Source organism: Ovis aries, chromosome 6 (genome assembly GCF_016772045.2).
Source record: "Ovis aries strain OAR_USU_Benz2616 breed Rambouillet chromosome 6, ARS-UI_Ramb_v3.0, whole genome shotgun sequence".
NCBI lineage: Eukaryota > Metazoa > Chordata > Mammalia > Artiodactyla > Bovidae > Ovis > Ovis aries.
This window is the reverse complement of record NC_056059.1, coordinates 67,351,929-67,373,526: the sequence shown is the minus strand read 5'-3', so window position 1 is coordinate 67,373,526 and position 21,598 is coordinate 67,351,929. Positions and strand designations below refer to the sequence as shown.

The 21,598-nt window shown below is 40.1% G+C and overlaps 1 protein-coding gene across 1 annotated transcript; it reads left to right on the top strand.

Moving 5' to 3' along the window:
- Positions 1–3,357: 3,357 nt before the first annotated feature.
- CNGA1 (cyclic nucleotide gated channel subunit alpha 1) lies at positions 3,358–18,137 on the top strand. Its single transcript, XM_015096334.3, has 8 exons — positions 3,358–3,471; positions 4,675–4,794; positions 5,731–5,793; positions 12,378–12,419; positions 12,503–12,613; positions 13,812–13,919; positions 14,692–14,798; positions 16,301–18,137. Exons 1-8 carry the CDS (start codon positions 3,365–3,367, stop codon positions 17,713–17,715), a joined length of 2,073 nt encoding a protein of 690 aa, XP_014951820.2. The 5' UTR covers positions 3,358–3,364; the 3' UTR covers positions 17,716–18,137.
- The last annotated feature ends 3,461 nt before the right edge of the window (positions 18,138–21,598 follow it).

Here is a 21,598-nt window from a genome sequence, read left to right as displayed (position 1 = left end):
GGAGAAAATGTGTTGATAAATAATTATAAGGTCTAGAGTGGAATTTTGTGTATTTTATTTTTCTATTTCTATATTTTTCTTTTTTCCTAGAGTGAAGATATATTAAAAAGTGATTATGTGATATAAAAAAGTTTTTTTCCTATATAGAACACTTAGGCTAACAAGAAGTTATGGGAGAAGGGAAGTGATTCTTTGTTTTTCAGGTGCAAGCAAAGTCCAGGTTTGGTTCATTCTGACATATTGGATAATATTATTTGTCCTTATTTAATCTTTTTTACTCACACATAGATTTTCCTATGTTGAGATGGATGAAATAATCATATATTCTCCTTTTACTAAATATAAGGTACAGGATCTCCCTGAAAGAGTGGTCATTGATGACAATAGGAAGCCAGCATGCTATAAATATAACCAGAATATCCATGCTAATGCTGAAAAGGAGTCAATGAGATAGTTCTCAAAGTGGTTGTTTCTTTAAAAGTTGCTTTATATTTATTTTTTATTTTTGCTTTATATTTAAATAAATATGCACACTTTTATTAACAAGCATCACAAAAATCCTGTTTACTATTTTTTGACTACTGACCACTAGTTATTTTCATTAGTTGTATGAATAGTAGGGTGAAATTAAGAACATTATTTATTGCCATCCTCACTTGAAGATGTAACATTTTAAAGAACGAAGGGTATTTTATACATTTTCTCACATGAAATGGTGTCTTTTTCTTAGTTTTTGCTTTTCTATTTTATTCATAACAAAGGCAAGTTTCCCAACAAAACCCAGAGATCAGTGGTAGAAGAATAACAAAGGAAAAATTCCCAGTCTATATAATAAAAACCTGGGAGTGCAGGAAAGTGGGGAGGGGGGTGTTGTGGGAGGAGAGGGATGGCTGGATGACCAGCCACAGAGCATAAGATGGAGGTTTGGGATCTGTTGAAGTTGTCTAGCATCCCAGTCATCCTCTCACCATGTTGGCCTTCTTTGGGTCTTTATCAGCAGGACCACAGCAAGTGGTATTCAGTACAAGAACTGCTGTTCTTAGAGCCCATGAACAGATACTGGGTTTTTGTTTTGTCGACTGGAATAAACATACAGCTTAAAAGCTGAGAATTGTATTTTATTTGGGGACATTACTGAGAACTATATTCTGAGAGGCAACCTTGCAGATAGCTATGAGGGACTGATCCAAAGAGGTAGGGAGGGAATAAGGATATATATATGAGTTTTTGCTGAAAAAAAAAAAAAAAAAGAAAGCAAATCATATTGTTGACCATCAAAAGATTACTGCTAATCACAAAAAAAAGACTTCCTAAGATAATGATTTTAGTGCTTTTCAATGTATGGGAAGTGTCAAGAGTCTGGGCTCACTGAAATTACTCCTTTGCTATGCATCTTAATTGCCTAAAGCCAGTGGCTTGTTTCACCCCACTCCAGTACTCTTGCCTGGGAGGTCCCATGGATGGAGGAGCCTGGTGGGCTGCAGTCCATGGGGTCGCTGAGGGTCGGACACGACTGAGCAACTTCACTTTCACTTTTCACTTTCCTGCATTGGAAAAGGGAATGGCAACCCACTCCAGTGTTCTTGCCTGGAGAATCCCAGGGACTGGGGAGCCTGGTGGGTTGCCGACTCTGGGGTCGCACAGAGTCAGACATGACTGAAGTGACTTAGCAGTAGTAGTGGTGGTGGCCTGTTTTCTCCATTCTGAATCCTCTCAGGGTGCACCTGCTCTAGTTGCCCCAAAGACTTGATGGCTTGATGGTGAGCAACATGTATGTGTTGTTTACTGGAATGGTGAGCAGCATTCTTTGTTTATTGAAATAGCAACATATTTTAAAATCCACAGTTTCCTTTATTTTACTGATACCTAGCACTTTAAATCCCATGGGCAGAGGAGCCTGGTAGGCTGCAGTCCATGGGGTCGCTGAGAGTTGGACACGACTCAGTGACTTCTCTTTCACTTTTTACTTTCATGCATTGGAGAAGGAAATGGCAACCCACTCCAGTGTTCTCACCTGGAGAATCCCAGGGATGGGGGAGCCTGGTGGGCTGCTGTCTCTGGGGTCGCACAGAGTCAGACACGACTGAAGCGACCTAGCAGCAGCAGCAGCACTTTATTAGTGGGGAGTCTTGGTCTTGGGGAGGAGCTGGTGTGGATACCTAGTGCCCATCTAGGCTCATTTTTCTGGATATCAGATGTTGTCTCTATGCAACTTTAAAGGAAACATCCTTAGGGATGAAATCCTGACAGGGTGGCTCTGTGAATAGCAAGCAGCAAGGGTAAGGGGAGGATCCTGGACACAGCTGGGCCCTTGGGACAGCAGAGCTTCAACATGGGACTCCATGTCCATGGTGGGAGAGCAGTGGTTGTACACACAGGTACACTGTCCAGGCCCAGCAGGAACTTGTTTCCAGCCATGTCACTGCAGCTCACTGGAGACCCAGTAAGGAACTTGGAGTCAGTCAGGATTGCAGGGGTGTCATCATGGAGCTACTAGTTAAAGAACCCACCTACCAAGGTAGGAGACATAAAGGGCGCCGGTTTGATCCTTGAGTTGGGAAGATTCCCTGGAGGAGGCAAGGCAACCCACTCCAGTATTCTTGCCTGGAGAATCCCATGGACAGAAGAGCCTGGCAGGCTACAGTCCATAAGGTCAAAAAGAGTCGGTCATGGCTGAAACAACTGAGCATGCATGCACCTCTGGGTGCTAGCGGAACATCAGGAAAGAAGGCAAAAGCAGATCTGCCTGTTGGCCATTCACTTTGTGTAAAGCTGGGCTCCAGCCACCACAAGGTTGGGTTGCTTTGTTCTTGGTGTTTTCCTGATGCCTTAACTGGTTGTATGGAAGCTGAATGGTATGTGTATCAGAATAACACAGGAAACTTGCTAAAATGTGGATCAGTCGCATCTTTATTCACTCCAAAGTTTGAATCCCACTTGAGACTCACTGTTTTTTTCTGAATGCCTGTAGAAATTCACATCTGATTACATCCATTTTGGTATTTTATTTTATAGCTTTTTATTCTTACTTCATTGTTGGGTGTGTATGTGAAGTCCCTATAATTTTGTTCTACACTTACATTGTCTAAATATTTCAAAGTTAGGGTAAATCCAAATTAAAAGAAGTTCTACACTTCTGGTGCATTCTTGAATTTAAAAAAAATACACAAAAACCTTTCTAGTGGTAATTAAAGTATTAGACCATTACTATATTCTATTAAAAATAATTTCTACCTATAACTAGAAATAAGATTGTTAATGCAGCCTTGGAAGAATGATAGAGTGAAACTTTGGATTATATTTGTAAGTATATAAAAAGTCTTCCTGCTAACAAGACTTTTTTCTCCCAGATATTAAACTAACCATGAAGAAAATGATTATTAATACATGGCGCTCTTTTGTAAATATTCCCAATGTGGTTGGACCAGATGTTGAAAAGGAAATAAGAAGGATGGAAAATGGAGCATGCAGGTAAATGCACACTCTCTTCTACATATTTTTAATACCAGCCACCATTCTTAAGTTTGGATGGGCTTAATTACAGTTTAAGTTTTAATTTCAAACCTTGAACTTCATAATTTATTTAATTTAGTGAATTTGCTTCTACTTTGTGACAGCCTAACTTGTCTAACAAATGAACAGAGATATTATTGTGGGCATTCTTTAGAAGCACCTTTGCCAAATATTTCCTTTGTCACTGGCAGGACCTTTCCTCACGAAACATTTCACATCTAAAGGGACAACAGTGCCATGGAGAAATATGGGGAAGAAGAATAGTGTGAAATGCTAATGTGTTCTAAGAGTATGATTTAAAGTGGTCACCCTATAAATGAAGCGAACATGTATAAATATAGTTGAATTTATTTTTGGTGAAATGAAATGTTATTACAAGTTAATTTAAAAACCTGTATTTTTTGACCTAAAGTATAGGTATCAAGGGCTACCCTGGTGGCTCAGACTGTAAAGAATCTGCCTGCAATGTGGGAGACCTGTGTTTGATCCTGGGTTGGGAAGATCCCCTGGAGGAGGGCACGGCAATCCGTTCCAGTGTTCTTGCCTGGAGAATCCTCATGGACAGAGGAGCCTGGCGCACTACAGTCCATGGGGTCCCAAAGAGTTGGACACGACTGAGCGACTAACCACATAGATATAAAGGGGGCTTCCCTGGTAGCTTAGCTGGTAAAGAATCCGCCTGCAATTCAGGAGACCCTGGTTTGATTCCTGGGTTGGGAAGATCCCCTGGAGAAGGGATAGGCTGCCCGCTCCAGTATCTTGCCTGGAAAATCCCCATGGACAGAGGAGCCTGGTGGGCTGTAGTCCATGGCATAGCAAAGAGTCAGACACAACTGAGCGACTGAGAACACACGACACATAGATACTATACTTTCCATCTGACAAACACTAACATTATCATCTCAGTTCATCAAACAATACAAATTTGAGAGTCCTAGAGAGTAGTTTCTTAATTACACGTATTGTGCTGGATTGTGCATATACTCTAATTCTGTTCTTGAGAGTAAATTGCTACTTCTGCACAGCTTGCATTTCAGTCTTATTACACATTGTTGTCTGTGTTTGTTTGAGAGAGAAGAGATCCCCCAGTGAGAAATGTCGTTCCCCTATAATGGTTCAAAACATTGATCTAATTCATCTTTGCCACCTTTTGGACCATAGCTCCTTTTCTGATGATGATGACGACAGTGCCTCTATATTTGAAGAATCAGAGAGTGAGAACCCCCATGCAAGGGATTCCTTTAGAAGTGATACACACGGAAGCGGACAACCATCACAGAGGTGAGCAATGTGATCGGTCCCTCCACACTTGTTTTTAAACTATTATTTAGATGAAAGAAAGGCACTATTCGTCCACTTGGTGGGCTTGGCAACCTTGATAAGCTTGGCAAACCTTCCTGCTGCCCAGCTACTCTGAAGTACATTCTGTTCCTTACTCTTGTCTTCTCTTGGGAATCTGCCACCGCCTGATGATAATTTATGTTCTCGGGGCTCCAAGTCATAAACACACTTTCCAATCAGTTTCCCTGAGACCCGTGTCTATCCCTTAGGAAATCTCATACCTGAGTCCTCTCTGATTTCCTCCTCTTCTCTGACGCTTCTTCCAAGCAATTGTATGTGAGAGGGATTAGCTGTCTTTCTCTAAAATGCTCTCTCCCCTTCAACCCTACTTACAGGGAAGTCAAGTATTAGGGTGAGTATCGAGAAGAGAAAACTTAACAAATCCACCTCAAACTGTTGACTCTGAGAGTGTAAAAGAAGTGTAGTATTGGTGTGGATGAGGGATTCCCATTCTATCATGCTTATTTACATTTTCTTTGGCTTTGTCCCTCTTTTTTCCCCTCTCCTCTTTCTTTCCCCACTGACCACCTTCAGTTTTCCTGTTGTTTTCATTTCTCTTATCTTCCATGACAGTCTAAGACTTAGATCTCTTGCTGAGAGTTAGCAGCATCCAAGTTGGCTCACTCAGGATGTAGAGAATGGTAATGTGATCCATTGTAAGCACTGATGAATAGACATTTACCGATCGCTTTGATTCCCGGCACTAACATTCAGCAACTCACACTTCATGGAAGCTCTCTATTTTCAAAAATTGCCCAGGCACTAGTTAGTAATGGGTAGAAACTGGAAAGCATTTGTTCTTTAAGACTGTTTGCTTACCATGGACATTGTATATATGGTAACTACAAAGTCTTTACTGTATTTTTTCATTTCCAGGGAGCAATACTTGCCTGGAGCCATTGCACTTTTTAATGTTAACAACAGCAGCAATAAGGAGCAGTAAGTATATCGGCAATAGAAAGCCAAACCTTTGTTTTTAAAGAAAACCAGTAAAAGGCATAAAAACGTCTGAATGTGTTAGACTCCAAATACTTATTTGGCAAACTCTATCTAATACAATTGCAAAGATATTTTTTTGTTTTGTCATTTCCTTCTGAAAAATGGACCTAGCCATGTTAAAAGTAGTATGTGTTTATTTAAATACATGTAGGAAACCCTTGTCTAGACCATATGTGCAATTGTACCTCCATGTGGTTAGGGTTAGGGTGGCTGACCAAATAAATGAAACATTATTAATCGTCCTCATTCTAAGTCAATATGTCTTAGATCAAGTTTCCCAGGAGACAGTCTCTGGGATGGAGGCTTGTATATGGAGGTTTATTGGGAGTGCTTTCAGAAATTACACCTAGAAGGGAGTTAAGGGAGTAGGACCGGGTAGAGAAGGAAGCTGGGCTTCATAAATAGAGTTGATGTGCCATGTGGCCCTTCAGAATTGTTCTATAGTTAGGTGATAGGACTGGGCTTTGTATGCATGCGCGGTCATTGGATGAGGGCTGCCTCAGGAAGGGTGGCATAATTTTGAGCATGGTGGCTTCCTTCAGCCAAGGCCACCCAAGGGAGAGGGAAACTATAAGCTGGCAGTAACCAAAACTGGACAATGGCACTGGTCAAAGCCCTGAAGCGAAAAAGCAAATTAGTATCCATATTATAGAGCTCCGCGGTGTCTCAGCAGTAAAGAATCTGCCTGCAGTACAGGAAATGCAAGAGATGCGCGTTCGATCCCTGGGCTGGGAAGAGCCCTTGGAGAAGGAAATAGTAATCCACTCCAGTATTCTTGCCTGGAAAATTCCGTAAACAGAGGAGCCTAGCAGGCTACAGTCCATGGAGTTGCAAAAGAGTTAGACATGACTTAGCGACTGAGCACAGCATCCATAATATATATTGATTCAAGTCAGAATTATTTGATACCCTTTCTATGGTGTAATTAACTTGCCACCAAGTGACCGCTTTCCTCAAGTAATGGTGCTGTTTTAGAGTCATAGCATTAGTCTTTGTAACTGGAAGGTTAGACAGTATTAGCAGCAGTTAAATCACCTGGGTGAATGGGACCTCTGTGCTGGGCCCATACTTCATCTCCATCTCTGCCAACATGGTTGCTCCATTCATGTCCAAGTTGTGTCAGCACTGAGGATGCCAGTGACAGAGGGTAGCTTTATCAGCAGGCAGGTTTTTTCTACTTGGTTGTTTTTACTTTCCTTTTCCATGGCACCTAATATTTGATGGGCATTAACATGGGATACAGAGATTTTAAAACTTTGTGCCCATGCCCCTGAAGTCCATTTAGTCTGCCTGTTCTCCAGAATTATTTTTGCTGATCTTTCAGTATTTTTTCATCAGGTCCCTGACCAACCAGCCAATGCATTGTGACTGTCCATGAATCCTTGTACATTCTTAATTTGAGCCATTTCTTTTTTCCCACCAAGCGAATGACTATGCAGTGTTTGACACTGTCCCATTGGTAAGATTAACCTCACTGTCTTTAAGGCTACCTCTCCATAGTGCTTTTCTGTAGACAACAGCTCATTTTGGCTTAATCCAAAGTGCCAAACTGACTCATCATAGATCATGCTTTATCAGCTGCTCATACAAAGCAAATATATGGCCACGATAGGGCAGGAGGAGTAGCTTTAGACACCAGTGGTAGATGACATGGGGAGAAGGTGCTGAGCCACCTGCTCAATCCCAAATATACCACTTCATCATATGATAGACTGCAATACAACTTTAGGACTTATTAGTCCAGCTCATGGTCAGTAGTCATTGTCTATCCTATGGTTAGATAATCCTCCTTAAGGTCCCAGTTAACCTGATGTCATTGGTACAGATATGGTGGACCAATGTGATAATCTGAGGAATGTCCAGATGGCCCAGGTCCCTTGAGATTATGTCATGATAGTAGGTGGGAGAGTTAACATAGCCCTGGAAAATACTGTAGATGACATACTGTTGTCCATCCCTTGTGGATATGGACTATTTATGACCTTCTTCCCTGATAGTGATTAAATATAACACATTTACCCAAATATATCACTGACCCCGAATCTTAGGAATCTGGTATAGATTGGGTGAGTGTATTGTTTTTCACATTCACCACAGTGGCTGCAATGGGAGCTACTATTTGGTTGATTTTGCAGTAGTCTGCTGCTGTCCAGCAGGATCCATTTGGTCATAGTAGGGGTCAGACATTGAATTAAATGAGAATGTGATGGGGAAACACCACCCCTGCATGCATTAGGTCTTTAAGGATTGATTTCCTTTCCTGTCCAGAATGCAATATTGTTTGTTTGTTTGTTTTTTGCTGGAAGGTAGGAAACAGCTTTATGGCTTCCACTTGGTCCTCCTCACTACATTAACTCATATTCCACAAGCCAAGAAACTTGTGGAGATGTTGTTGTTGTTGTTCAGTTGCTCAGTCATGTCTGATTCTTTGTGACCCCATAGACTGCAGCACGCCAGGCTTTCCTGCCCTTCACCATCTCCCAGAATTTGCCCAAACTCATGTCCATTGAGTCAGTGATGCCATCCAACCATCTCACCCTCTGTTGTCCCCTTCTCCTACAGCCCTCAATCTTTCCCAGCATCAGGGTCTTTTCCAATGAGTTAGCTTTTCACATCAGGTGGCCAAAGTATTGGAGCTTCAGTTTCAGCATCAGTACTTCCATTGAATACTCAGGATTGGTTTCCTTTAGGATTGACTGGTTTGATCTCCTTGCAGTCCGAGGGACTCTCGAGAGTCTTCTCCAGAACCACAGTTCAAAGGCATTAATTCTTCGGTGCCTAGCCTTTTTTATTGTCCAGCTGTCACATTCATCCATGACTACTTGAAAAACCATACCTTTGACTATACGGACCTTTATTGGCAAAGGAATGTCTCTGTTTTTTTAAATTTTTTTTAATTTTTATTTTTTTTAATTTTACAATCTTTAATTCTTACATGCGTTCCCAAACATGAACCCCCTCCCACCTCCCTCCCCATGACATCTCTCTGGGTCATCCCCATGCACCAGCCCCAAGCATGCTGCATCCTGCATCAGACATAGACTGGTGATTCAATTCTTACATGATAGTATACATGTTAGAATGTCATTCTCCCAAATCGTCCCACCCTCTCCCTCTCCCTCTGAGTCCAAAAGTCCGTTATACACATCTGTGTCTCTTTCCCTGTCTTGCATACAGGGTCGTCATTGCCATCTTCCTAAATTCCATATATATGTGTTAGTATACTGTATTGGTGTTTTTCTTTCTGGCTTACTTCACTCTGTATAATCGGCTCCAGTTACCTATCCTCCTCAAACTCTTCCAGAAAATTGCAGAGGAAGGTAAACTTCCAAACTCATTCTATGAGGCCACCATCACCCTAATACCAAAACCTGACAAAGATGTCACAAAAAAGAAAACTACAGGCCAATATCACTGATGAACATAGATGCAAAAATCCTCAACAAAATTCTAGCAATCAGAATCCAACAACACATTAAAAAGATCATACACCATGACCAAGTGGGCTTTATCCCAGGGATGCAAGGATTCTTCAATATCCGCAAATCAATCAATGTAATTCACCACATTAACAAATTGAAAAATAAAAACCATATGATTATCTCAATAGATGCAGAGAAGGCCTTTGACAAAATTCAACATCCATTTATGATAAAAACTCTCCAGAAAGCAGGAATAGAAGGAACATACCTCAACATAATAAAAGCTATCTATGACAAACCCACAGCAAACATTATCCTCAATGGTGAAAAATTGAAAGCATTTCCCCTAAAGTCAGGAACAAGACAAGGGTGTCCACTTTCACCGCTACTATTCAACATAGTTCTGTTTTTTTAATATGCTGTCTAGGTTTGTTACTGCTTTTCTTCCAAGGAGCAAGGGTCTTTTAATTTCATGGCATGGCTGAAAGTGGAGATGAGGATTCTTCTAATGGCCAGATAGATTTATTCTGTTTATACTTGAGCAGCTGGAGAAAGTATAAACACATGACACACCTACTATGACAAGTATATTCAGTAATGATTTCCCCAGTCTTCCCTATAAAGAGAATCAATGGATTTCAAAGGAGGAGAAGGGGATAACAGAGGATAAAATGGTTGGATGGCATCACTGACTCGATGGACCTGAGTTTGAGCAAGCTCTGGGAGTTGGTGATGGACAGGGAAGCCTGGCGTGCTGCAGTCCATGGATCGCAAAGAGTTGGACTTGACTGAGCGACTGAACTGAACTGAACTGGAGAAATGACCACAAGGGGACATCTTTAGACCCAATAGAGGCTCCACGAATTACTACCAAACCACCATATGTCCCCCATTTTAATGGAGGGGGCATGATAATGCTTTAGTTCCTGGGTCTCAGTAGCAAAACTTGGGTCCTCTGCCAAGCGGTTTTTAATGTATCTAGGCATTCTTTTTTCCCCCTAGGGTGCGTGTCTGCATGCTAAGTCACTTCAGTCGTGTCCAACTCTGCAACACCATGGACTGTAGCCCACCAGGCTCCTCTGTCCATGGTGATTCTCCAGGCAAGAATACTGGAGTGGGTTACCATGCTTTCCACCAGGGGATCTTCCTGACCCAGGGATCTGACCTGTGTCTCCTATGACTCCTGCATTGCAGGCGGATTCTTGACTGCTGAGCCATTGGGGAAGCCCCACTAGGGTACAATTACCTAAGTAAATGACCATTGACTTTCTTTAGGGGAAAGACTGGGGAAATCGTTACTGAATATACTTGTCATTGCTGTTGCAGTCCTTCTTCATGGGAGCTTGGCTTTTCCTCCAGTCAGTGGTTTCATTTTTGAAAGCTTACTCAGGTTTAGAAACTGTTCAAGGGGTTGTGACTTTTTATTGCGGTAACTTGCCCTCAACCTCCTGATCATCCATTCCTGGTGTGTTTTTTTATTGTAAATGTTAAACAGTACCCTAACAAGTCAATGGGATGCCCACCTATCTAGGAACACGGTAGACTATTAACCCCTTCTATAGCTTTCTGTGGGTTAAAGGCCCTGGCTACTACGTGCACTTCACTGCTAATTACAACAATCAGCCCCACTTCTTTTCTGATGGGTAAGCACTGCTGCTGATCTCCATGATTCTAGATCCTGTCATCCCTATTGCTCTCAGGGAATCTGATTCTATACCCAGGTCAGTGTCTCTCACTGCTCGCTGAAGTAAACAGAGGACAGCACCACTGAGCTGCTTAGTGATGCTGGTGCCCCTCTCACCAGCACAGTCCCTATCATTTTTGTATCCTCTCAGCCCTCTTAGGGAACACAATCAGTTGGTGAGCTAGTTTCCTTACTTAGTATATTCATTTTAGCATGCCACTTCTCTGAATCTTTCTGATACCTCCTTCCACCATCTGCCATGACATTTTCTAATCTTTATGTCACTTAGTGTGAGCCATCACCTTTTCCAAACTTTTAAATGCCATCCAAGAAGGTGCCAGCACCATCTCCCAGGGTCTGTGTGAGGACGTAAAATCCTGTATCATAGGAATGTACTCCTATAGCTGTAAATTCCATCTTATCTGACTTTATATTCTGTTCCTGTTTGTACATGACAACCTTAGGTGCCAAGCCCCAGCTCCTTGTCAATTTTATCTCCTGTTTCTCCTTGGTAGCAGTTTTCTACTTCCACTGGGCCATTCCTACCCAGATGAAGTTCATTTGTATATTTGCACCTGAAAGTTTCCCTCCCTTTAGCATTCTTCCTCTTCTTCTCAGCCTCTACAACTCTTACATATACCTGGATGCCTACGTTTATTCCTACTTCTCTTTAAGAGCATTCTCTGACTATCCCAGTAGTAATGAGATGCTTGTTCATTCAACTCTGAATAATATATTTTCCCAAGACATCTGAGCCAACAATGACAGCCTACTATTACTTTTGCTCTGACTCCAGAATCTATTCTTCTGCTGACAGAGAAAGCCAACTGCAGAAAGAGGCCTCTAATCACATACTCTCCACTCAAGAAGAAACTGTACATAGACGATGATCTCAAATCCAGTGAATGATTCTAAGAACTGGAATTGTAATTCTGTTACCACAGAACTTTTTGACTGCTCATAAAAGATTGCTTCAGCCAGGATTACCCCTCTAGAGAAATGTCTTGACATTTTCTGGAAATTCTCAAAGTTCTTATTCAAGTATAAATCTAAGTGACATCAAGAAGCTGAAAGTTTAAGTAACCATTTTTTGGATATGTATTGAGACTTTGAAAGTGCACTCTTGCATCTGTTATTTTGTAAATTTCCCTCCCTGGGTTTATGCCTTTATCCACCTCCATTTTCTCCAAATTTCTACATGCACTAATTCCTGGGAATTTTTATTTGCTTCTTATCTGGGTATGTGTCTATTTTTGGTTGAACGCTCCATTAAGAGACCAGATTTCTGGTCTCTGAACATGGGGGTGTGTCTTTGAACACAAAGCTCAGAATTCTTGCCCAATGAAGAGAAAAGTGAGTAAGAATGGAAGTCAGAACGTGATTTGTTTATGTGATGCAAACACTGTTTTTTCCTATAGAGAACCAAAAGAAAAGAAGAAAAAGAAAAAAGAAAAGAAGAGGTGAGACTTTGGCTTGAATGAACCCACATTTTTCTGCCCATAACGTTTTTGTATTTTACCAACTGTATTGCTCACTTTTTCAGCAAGCCAGATGATAAAAATGAAAATAAAAAGGACCCAGAAAAGAAAAAGAAGAAAGAAAAGGACAAAGACAAGAAAAAGAAAGAGGAGAAAGGGAAAGATAAGAAAGAGGAGTAAGTATTTTTAATGGCATTGAGAGTGGAAGTAAATTTGTGATAGGTTTTAGATGCAGAGATAATTTCCCAGAAATTTACAGGAAAGAGGCCCTGTGTAAAGGCTAAATAAATTGTTGTCAAATGTGAATTAATTTTTTTCCAATTTCCATAAAATTAGCAATGGTAGTCTTAATCTTAATTTTCTCATCAAGAACTTTCAGTGTCATAGTTAATTTCCTTCTTTAAGCACTGATGAAGATAAACTTATTATTGGGACATATTTAGGATCCAGAGAAAATTGCATTTCTAGGCTCTTACCGTTATTTTTTTTATTTGAAGTAAAAATTTAATAACGAACGTTTTTGAGTCATCCATACTATATGGCAAATAATCTAAAGTAAAGTAGTCTCATTACAAAAGCCATGCTTAAGAGTTAGAATTTCATAAGAATAAGACTGAGTGATGTTTTCCAAGCTATCTTTTTACTTTATAATTAAAGAAAAACTTGTTCTTTTAGCTTACTCAAAGAAAACACTATCAGACAATGGTTTAATTATTTGTGCCTGTTAGAAATTTGTTGATGTTGTATAAAGGGAAAAATCCTTAAAAATAATAGGCTTGATACCAGAAAGTTTTTTAAAATATCATTTGATGGTATAGTTTCTTCCTTTCTTCTTTCTCTCATCCTCTACTTCTTCTCAATTCTTCATGCACACTTAAGGATGAGTACTTTTTATTAGATTGTGTTATATTCTTCTCTCCATACAGATGAGAAAGAAGCCATGAGTTCCCCCTCACAATGTGGTCCCTGATTGTTATATTACCTGGTAAGGGGAGTGGCAAAACCATCATTCTCCCACCACCCATAACCCTCCAAAGGGATCTGTGGAATATCCAGAGTTTGGCATGATCTATGCTGTTGTTCTTTCTCAGTAGCTGGAGTGATAGAAGTGTCTACAGCATCACAGTTAAATAAGGGCTTAGATAAAGTCTAAAGTATGGTTTAATGTGAGACTAATAATTTAACTATCCACCCCTCACTAACCACTTTCTTATGATTAATGCACTATGTCAAACTGGTCTTCCCACTGTGGAGTGAGCTTCTCCATCTTGTTTTTATATCATTAATTGTGGGTGATGGGTGTAACCATATTTGATATGTGAAATAAAAATCTTGTTTCTTGGTAACCTTCCCTTTATTTCTAATTGCTGGTAGAGAGAAGAAGGAAGTCGTGGTTATTGATCCCTCAGGAAATACGTATTACAACTGGCTGTTCTGCATCACCTTACCTGTTATGTATAACTGGACCATGATTATTGCAAGGTGTCTGTATATTTTTATGGATCTCAACCCACTTCTAGTTTCCAATTTCACTGACTTAACAGTTTGGCTTAGAAGAACTTTTTAGGACATACCTTTCTCCACCACCAGTTTTCTAGATGTTACATTCTCTGTGTTTTCCTAAGATCAAAAGTTCTTTGGTTTCCAATATCCTTGGAAATCCAGAACTGGGATGGTGGCATAGTTTTAAACTTTTGAATTGCTCAATCATTTAATTAGAGTTTTGGGAAAAACTTTTTATTTTCTTTGGCCTGCAAGAAAAAGAAAGTTGCCAAGACTGGAAAAAGATCAAGGATCTAGGTTTTATAGAGCAAGATGGGTTTCCCAAGTAGTATCTATGATTCCTTGTCTTTTAGACAGTGAACATCTCAGTCACCCAGGGCCAAGTGTGATTTCCTGAGGCACTTTGGGTAGAAACAGTCAGTATGAACCTGGTTATCAATGTGTATCACCAAAAATTATCAGTATTTTGACATTAGCTTGAGACATTTATTTCATTTAATATTTTCACAAAGCTGACTGGTATAATGGAAAGAATGTTGAAATTCAGAAATGTGAAAAAACTAAATCTAACTCTCAGATTTGGGAATAAATTTGGGAAAACCATGGTTGAGTAAATGGATTCTAAGGACCCCTCCTCACCTTAGTGTATTATATTTCTCATCATGATAAAAATTATACAAAGAGGACTTTTATTTAAATTTATTTAAATCAGTCCTGTTTCATTTTATTTATACAAGTTTTTCTTTTACAGAGCATGTTTTGATGAACTTCAGTCTGATTACCTAGAATACTGGTTTGTTTTTGATTACTTATCAGATATAGTCTATCTTCTTGATATGTTTGTACGGACAAGGACAGGTAAATATGTTTAGTTTGGATATTTTGCAATTTTGTGTTTTTGTCTCCATGTTTAATTTGAAATTTATTAATTCAAATATTCTTAAAGAAAACAAATAGTTGTTTGAGAAGAAAAGTCACCACTGAAAGCAAGAGTACCATATACTCACCCATAGGCTGGTGTGTGTTAGTTGCTCAATTGTGTCTGACTCTTTGCCACCCCATGGACTGTAGCCTGCCAAGTTCCTCTGTCCATGGACTCCTCTAGGCAAGAATATTGGAGTGGGTTCTCACTCCCTTCTCCAGGGGATCTTCTTGACTCAAGGATTGAACCTGGGTCTTCTGCACTGCAGAAGGTTCTTTACCATCTGAGCCACCAGGGAAGGCCAACCCACAGGCTTAGGCCACTCCAACTGATTCAGAAGGACATTACTAGCAACCTTCTGGATGTGGATTGATGGCTTTCCTCCATTAGCCTGTTCACTGGGTTTATACAAGGCAGGAGGAACAGAGAGAAGAGAAGTATTCTGCAGCTCTGTGAGGACAGGGTAACTGCTACTTAACAGAGGTACCTTGAAGAGACATGGGGGAAAAGATCATTGTACTTAGCAGAGCTGTCCTAGAAATATTATAAGAAACAGGATATACATCCTTAATTCAGCTTTATGGTTCATGGGGGGAAATTATTGACCAATAATCTGGGTAGGATCTTATAACTTCTTATTTAAGTATTGTTAAATAGGTATAAGCTTATTGTTTCTATACTATTCTCTACATGCAAAGGTAACCTATGTATGCAGAGAATGGCTTTTAAGAATCCTTATGTAAAATAGTGACATTCTCTAGTATCATTTAAACAATATTTCAGTTCTGTTCTATGTACAGCTCTGGTAACCAAAATAGGAAGAGAAATAAAGTTTTCCCTAGTGAAATATATCAAGCATTGAAATTCTGAGTTTAATACACAAGGCCCATGGTAGCAGCTTAAATGAAAGGAAGATCCCAGATGTCTAATTTAGCCTGGAGAAGGGCAAGAAAGAGATATGAAAATGAAGCCTCGAAGGAGATATGCTTCACATTGAAGGGGTAAGGCAAGACTATGCGGGATAGTCAAACAGCAAGGAAGATTACCCAAGCTTCAAGAGTGAGGCTGGGATTCTGACAAAAAGTGGCATGAGGAATTAAACACAGTGCTAGAGCGTACAAAAGACTTTGTATGAACACTATTTATAAAAAGAATAGCTTAACCTGGAGAAGACGCTGAGCCTAGAGAAATTTGCATATATACCTCATAGATGCATACATTGCATATAAACTCTTACTTTTGTACTTATAAAGCTTGATTTTTTATTTCTGCAAAAGAACATTTTCCACAGCCGTATGTTGATCTCATTACATTGCTGAAAGTGTATTTATTGAAATGAGCTCTTGTTTTGAACTCAATGAAGTTGGTTGAAAGTTACTTTAGAAAAATTCACAACGGCATAAAAAGGAAAAACATTTTTTTTTTTTTTCTATTTTAGGTTACCTAGAGCAAGGACTACTGGTGAGGGAAGAGCGTAAACTCATAGAGAAGTATAAATCAACCTTTCAATTTAAACTTGATGTTCTATCAGTGATCCCAACTGATCTGCTATATATTAAGTTTGGCTGGAATTATCCAGAAATTAGATTAAACAGATTGTTAAGGATCTCTCGAATGTTTGAGTTCTTCCAGAGAACAGAAACACGGACAAACTACCCAAACATCTTCAGGATCTCTAACCTTGTCATGTACATCATCATCATCATCCATTGGAATGCGTGTGTGTACTTCTCTATTTCCAAAGCTATCGGGTTTGGAAATGACACATGGGTCTATCCTGATGTTAATGATCCTGATTTTGGCCGTTTGGCTAGAAAATATGTGTACAGTCTTTACTGGTCTACACTGACTTTGACCACTATTGGTGAAACACCGCCTCCCGTGAGGGATTCTGAGTATTTCTTTGTGGTTGCTGATTTCCTCATTGGAGTGTTAATTTTTGCCACCATTGTCGGTAACATAGGTTCTATGATTTCCAACATGAATGCAGCCAGGGCAGAATTTCAAGCAAGAATTGATGCAATCAAGCAATACATGCATTTTCGAAATGTAAGCAAAGATATGGAAAAGCGAGTTATTAAATGGTTCGACTATCTGTGGACCAACAAAAAAACAGTGGATGAGAGAGAAGTTCTGAAGTATCTACCTGATAAACTAAGAGCAGAGATCGCCATCAACGTTCACTTAGACACATTAAAAAAGGTGCGCATTTTTGCAGACTGTGAAGCTGGTCTGTTGGTGGAGTTGGTCTTGAAATTACAACCCCAAGTCTACAGTCCTGGAGATTACATTTGCAAGAAAGGGGATATTGGCCGAGAGATGTATATCATCAAGGAAGGCAAACTGGCCGTGGTGGCTGATGATGGGATCACTCAGTTTGTGGTATTGAGTGATGGCAGCTACTTTGGTGAAATCAGTATCCTTAATATTAAAGGTAGCAAAGCTGGCAATCGAAGAACAGCCAATATTAAAAGCATTGGCTACTCAGATCTATTCTGTCTCTCAAAAGATGACCTCATGGAAGCTCTAACTGAGTACCCAGATGCCAAAGGTATGCTAGAAGAGAAAGGGAAGCAAATCTTGATGAAAGATGGTCTATTGGACATAAACATTGCAAATGCTGGAAGTGATCCTAAAGATCTTGAAGAGAAGGTCACCCGAATGGAGAGCTCAGTAGACCTCCTGCAAACAAGGTTTGCTCGGATCCTGGCTGAGTATGAGTCAATGCAGCAGAAACTGAAGCAGAGACTAACCAAGGTTGAGAAATTCCTGAAACCACTAATTGACACAGAGTTTTCAGCTATCGAAGGATCTGGAACTGAAAGCGGGCCCACAGACTCTACACAGGACTGAAAAGCTAGTTTTTCATGAGGACATTACTCAGGATCCTTTTGGTAATGTGATGAAGGTACCTGTAAGCTGGAAGACAAGGATGACTCAGCTGGGAATTTTTCCATAGGGAAAATGTGCTTTGTTGCAGGGCACAAACCATACATTCACTTGTGAGGTACTGTGGTTAAAGAACCATCACACTTAGAATTTTTCACAATGGATAACCTGCAAAGATATGAACCAATTAATTTGTCAGCATCTCTTATCTTCTAATTTTTTCACATATGGTCCTCTTATGTAACACTGTTTATAAAAGTGAACAAGCATCTCTCACTTTCAGACAATTTATATTGCTCAGGAGCAACTGAAAATTATCATGTACCTCATGTTCCGGATGATATTTAAAAAGAATTAGAATGCAATAAAGTGAGATAAATCCTAAAGCTATAGAGAATATTATTTATTTGATAATTCAGTTGAGAGTTTAGGACATTTTAGAGCTTCCAAGTCATTTTAAAGACTTTCATCATTTACTCTAGAGCTTGGGAAGAATGGTTGAAAGAAACTTCTTACTGATATAAGCATGACAAATCATATTTATATATGTGTGTATGTGTGTATATATATGTACACACACACACACACATACATACACACATGGTGTGTGCTTGCTCAGTCATGTCTGACTCTTTGCGGCTGCATGGGCTGAAGTTCGCCAGACTCCTCCATCCATTCTGTACACACACACACACACACACACACATGACTATGCTGTGCTTAGTTGTGTCTGGCTCCTTGTGACCCCATGCACTGCAGCCCGCCAGGATCCTCTGTCCATGGAATTTTGCAGGCAACAGTACTGGAATGGGTTGCCATTTCCTCCTCCAGGGGAACTTCTGGACCCAGGGATTGAACCTGCATCTCCTGCATTGCAAATGGATGCTTTAGTACTTGAGCCATCGAGTAAGCCTTGTTGTTGTTGTTGTTTTAGTTGCTCAGTCTTGTCTAACTCTTTTGCAACCCCATGGGCTATAGCCCACTAGGCCCTGTGTCCATGGGATTTCCCAGGCAAGAATACTGGAATGGGTTGCCATTTCCGTCTCCAGGGGATATTCCTGACCTAGGGCTCAAACCCACGTCTCCTGCATTGCAAGCAGGATCTTTACCACTGAACCACCTGGGAAGTTGAAAATCATGAAATTGAAAATCATAAAATATTATAAGAATCTTTATATAAATTTAAAAATGTATGATTATTAAGGCTTGATAGAAGTTGGCTACTATCTCCTTTCTCTGACTGACCAGCAATAAGAAAAAGAGATAAAGCTAATACTTTTGCTGGGTGATGAACAAAGGAAATTGTTAGAAAATGAGACCTGGAAGTACTATAGTCCAGCATGGGCATCATGGGAGCTTCTTAGCAATTCAGAATCTCAGGCCCTACCCCAGACCTGCTGTATCAGAATCCAAATTTTAGCAACCCCCTAGGTAATTCATACATTAAAGCACGAGAAGACAGCCATGAAGGAGTTAATAGGAGGGTGGGTCTAGAAAAGAAACTGGAATTATATGACAAGTGTGTGTTTGCAGAAGACACTGACAATCAGTTATACAACTCTACTGCTAAACTCAGATGTGGCTCAATAAATTCTTACCACAGATCACTGGGATTGACTTCAGATTTCTGCTGCTGCTGCTAAGTCACTTCAGTCGTATCCAACTCTGTGTGACCCCATGGATGGCAGCCCACCAGGCTCCCTTGTTCCTGGGATTCTCCAGGCAAGAACACTGGAGTGGGTTGCCATTTCCTTCTCCAATGCATGAAAGTGAAAAGTGAAAGGGAAGTCGCTCAGTCATGTCCGACTCTTATAATATGACTTAACATGACTTAATATGACTTAACATAATATGACAATAATATGACTTGTTAATTTGACATTTCAGATATACCTGTGGACCTCAATCAGTGTATGCCAATGGTAGAAGTTATCCTATTCTACCAATAGGATATTTGTTGAATTAAATGTTGTCTTTGCCTTGAAGCCTTTGAAGACTTCCCTTCAGCATCCTACCTATATCTTTAATATCGACAGGCAAATGCTTCACTGCAGAGGAAGTGGTTAGTCCTGGAATGGGTGAATCATAAGTAATAAAAAAATATGGCTTCTTCTTGAGACAAGTGCTTCTTGTCCTCTCTTTTCTTTCTTATTATTCCTATTCCTTCATCTGTGTTTAATTCTTTTCTTTGTGTTCTTTCTTGTCTGCTATAAAAACCTCTAAAACACTGTAAACAGGCTTGAAGGCTCCTCATAGCAGGTAGATTTGCTGGGAATAAGTGAGGGTTACACACCTCTCTTAGAGCTGTCTCCCAAAGGAGAAGCAGCCCCAACCACAGCATCCAGTGGAGGGCACATTGAATCTGATCTGAGCTAGAGACATATCCAAGGGCTTTGATTTGATGACTTCTGACCCCAAGCTCTCAGCTTACATCAGATAGGTAGCAGGTTCGTGGTACAAAGCCTTGGGCTAAGGACGGTTTAGCCAAATCCTTTTTCACGACTCTTCCAGGTGGTGAAGACTCCAGTTTTAGACACCTGGAGTGTGAAGCATTACTTCACAACTGAGCTCTGGCTTCATGCTGCTGTTGCTGTTATGTCGCTTCAGTCGTGTCCGACTCTGTATGACCCCATAGACAGCAGCCCCTGAGGCTCCCCCGTCCCTGGGATTCTCCAGGCAAGAACACTGGAGTGGGTTGCCATTTCCTTCTCCAATGTATGAAAGTGAAAAGTGAAAGTGAAGATGCTCAGTCTGGTCCGACTCTTAGCGACCCCATGGACTGCAGCCTACCAGGCTCCTCCTTCCATGGGATTTTCCAGGCAACAGTACTGGAGTGGGTTGCCACTGCCTTCTCTGCTGGCTTCATGAGCAAATTGAAAAAAAAAAAAAAAAAAAAGACAGGGAACATGTGGCTTTGGTGAGACTGATGGTAAGTGTGCTGACTTGGGTACATGTGGATGTCAAAGCAGGAGCTCTCTTTTATCAATCCAGAGACCATCCACATTCCATCCTGATCCCGCACTCCAATGGCTGTCTGGGACTAGGATCTTAACATGTTAAGACTACGACAGGCTTGATGTAAGGACAAGTGAAGGCTGGCTGAAGTTGGAAGATCTTTAGTAATGGCATCTGAGAGGAAATGAGAGGGAGAATTCTGGGACTTGTAGATGGCAGATCAGAGAGAATATGACCCAGGCTTGCCAATGTGTCTGGTAGGTACTCTGCCTTCTTCCCAATTCTATTATAGTATGATATAGGAAGAGATTACTTCAAAGTTTTGCAGAATTTTTTAAAATCAATTTTTCTAACTTGAAATATGATGTGATTAAACTTCTTACCATTAGGAGGCAATATCGGCCTATAATTATAAACTTCAGAGCATGAAGCTGTTTTTTTCTCATAGAAATTGTAGGTAGTAAAATCAGAGCTCTTTGGTAACAATAGGCAGTCTTTCTCTGACATGAATATTTCCAGAAGATTTTAGTATAGACTATATATTAATCTAAAATGAAAGCATGATCAAATAAAGTATAAAATACAAATGTAATGGGTAAAATAACATAAATGGAAGCATTTTAACATTTCTTATTTTCAGGAAGTTCATCCAGGCACTAATATAATTTCATTGCAAGAAGCTTTTGCCAATGTGTAAGATACATTTTAAAGGTAAGCAAAATGGGGAGAAAAGGAGCAAGCAGCATTTATATTGAGCTTCATTTTATATTTTTATTTTTTAAAAAGTCCACTGCTTTAAAATGTTTGAAAACCACAGATATGTTTTAATAGTGTTGGATGTATCTATGTATGGCTTGGACATTGTCAGTTTAAGTTATATTCTTCCTTATGA

Coding starts and splice junctions, on each gene's coding strand:
- CNGA1 (XM_015096334.3), top strand. CDS start 3,365: ATGAAGAAAATGATTATTAATACATGGCGCTCTTTTGTAAATATTCCC. Junction 4,795..5,730: donor AGCGGACAACCATCACAGAG/GTGAGCAATGTG, acceptor TTTCATTTCCAG/GGAGCAATACTTGCCTGGAG. Junction 12,614..13,811: donor GGGAAAGATAAGAAAGAGGA/GTAAGTATTTTT, acceptor AATTGCTGGTAG/AGAGAAGAAGGAAGTCGTGG.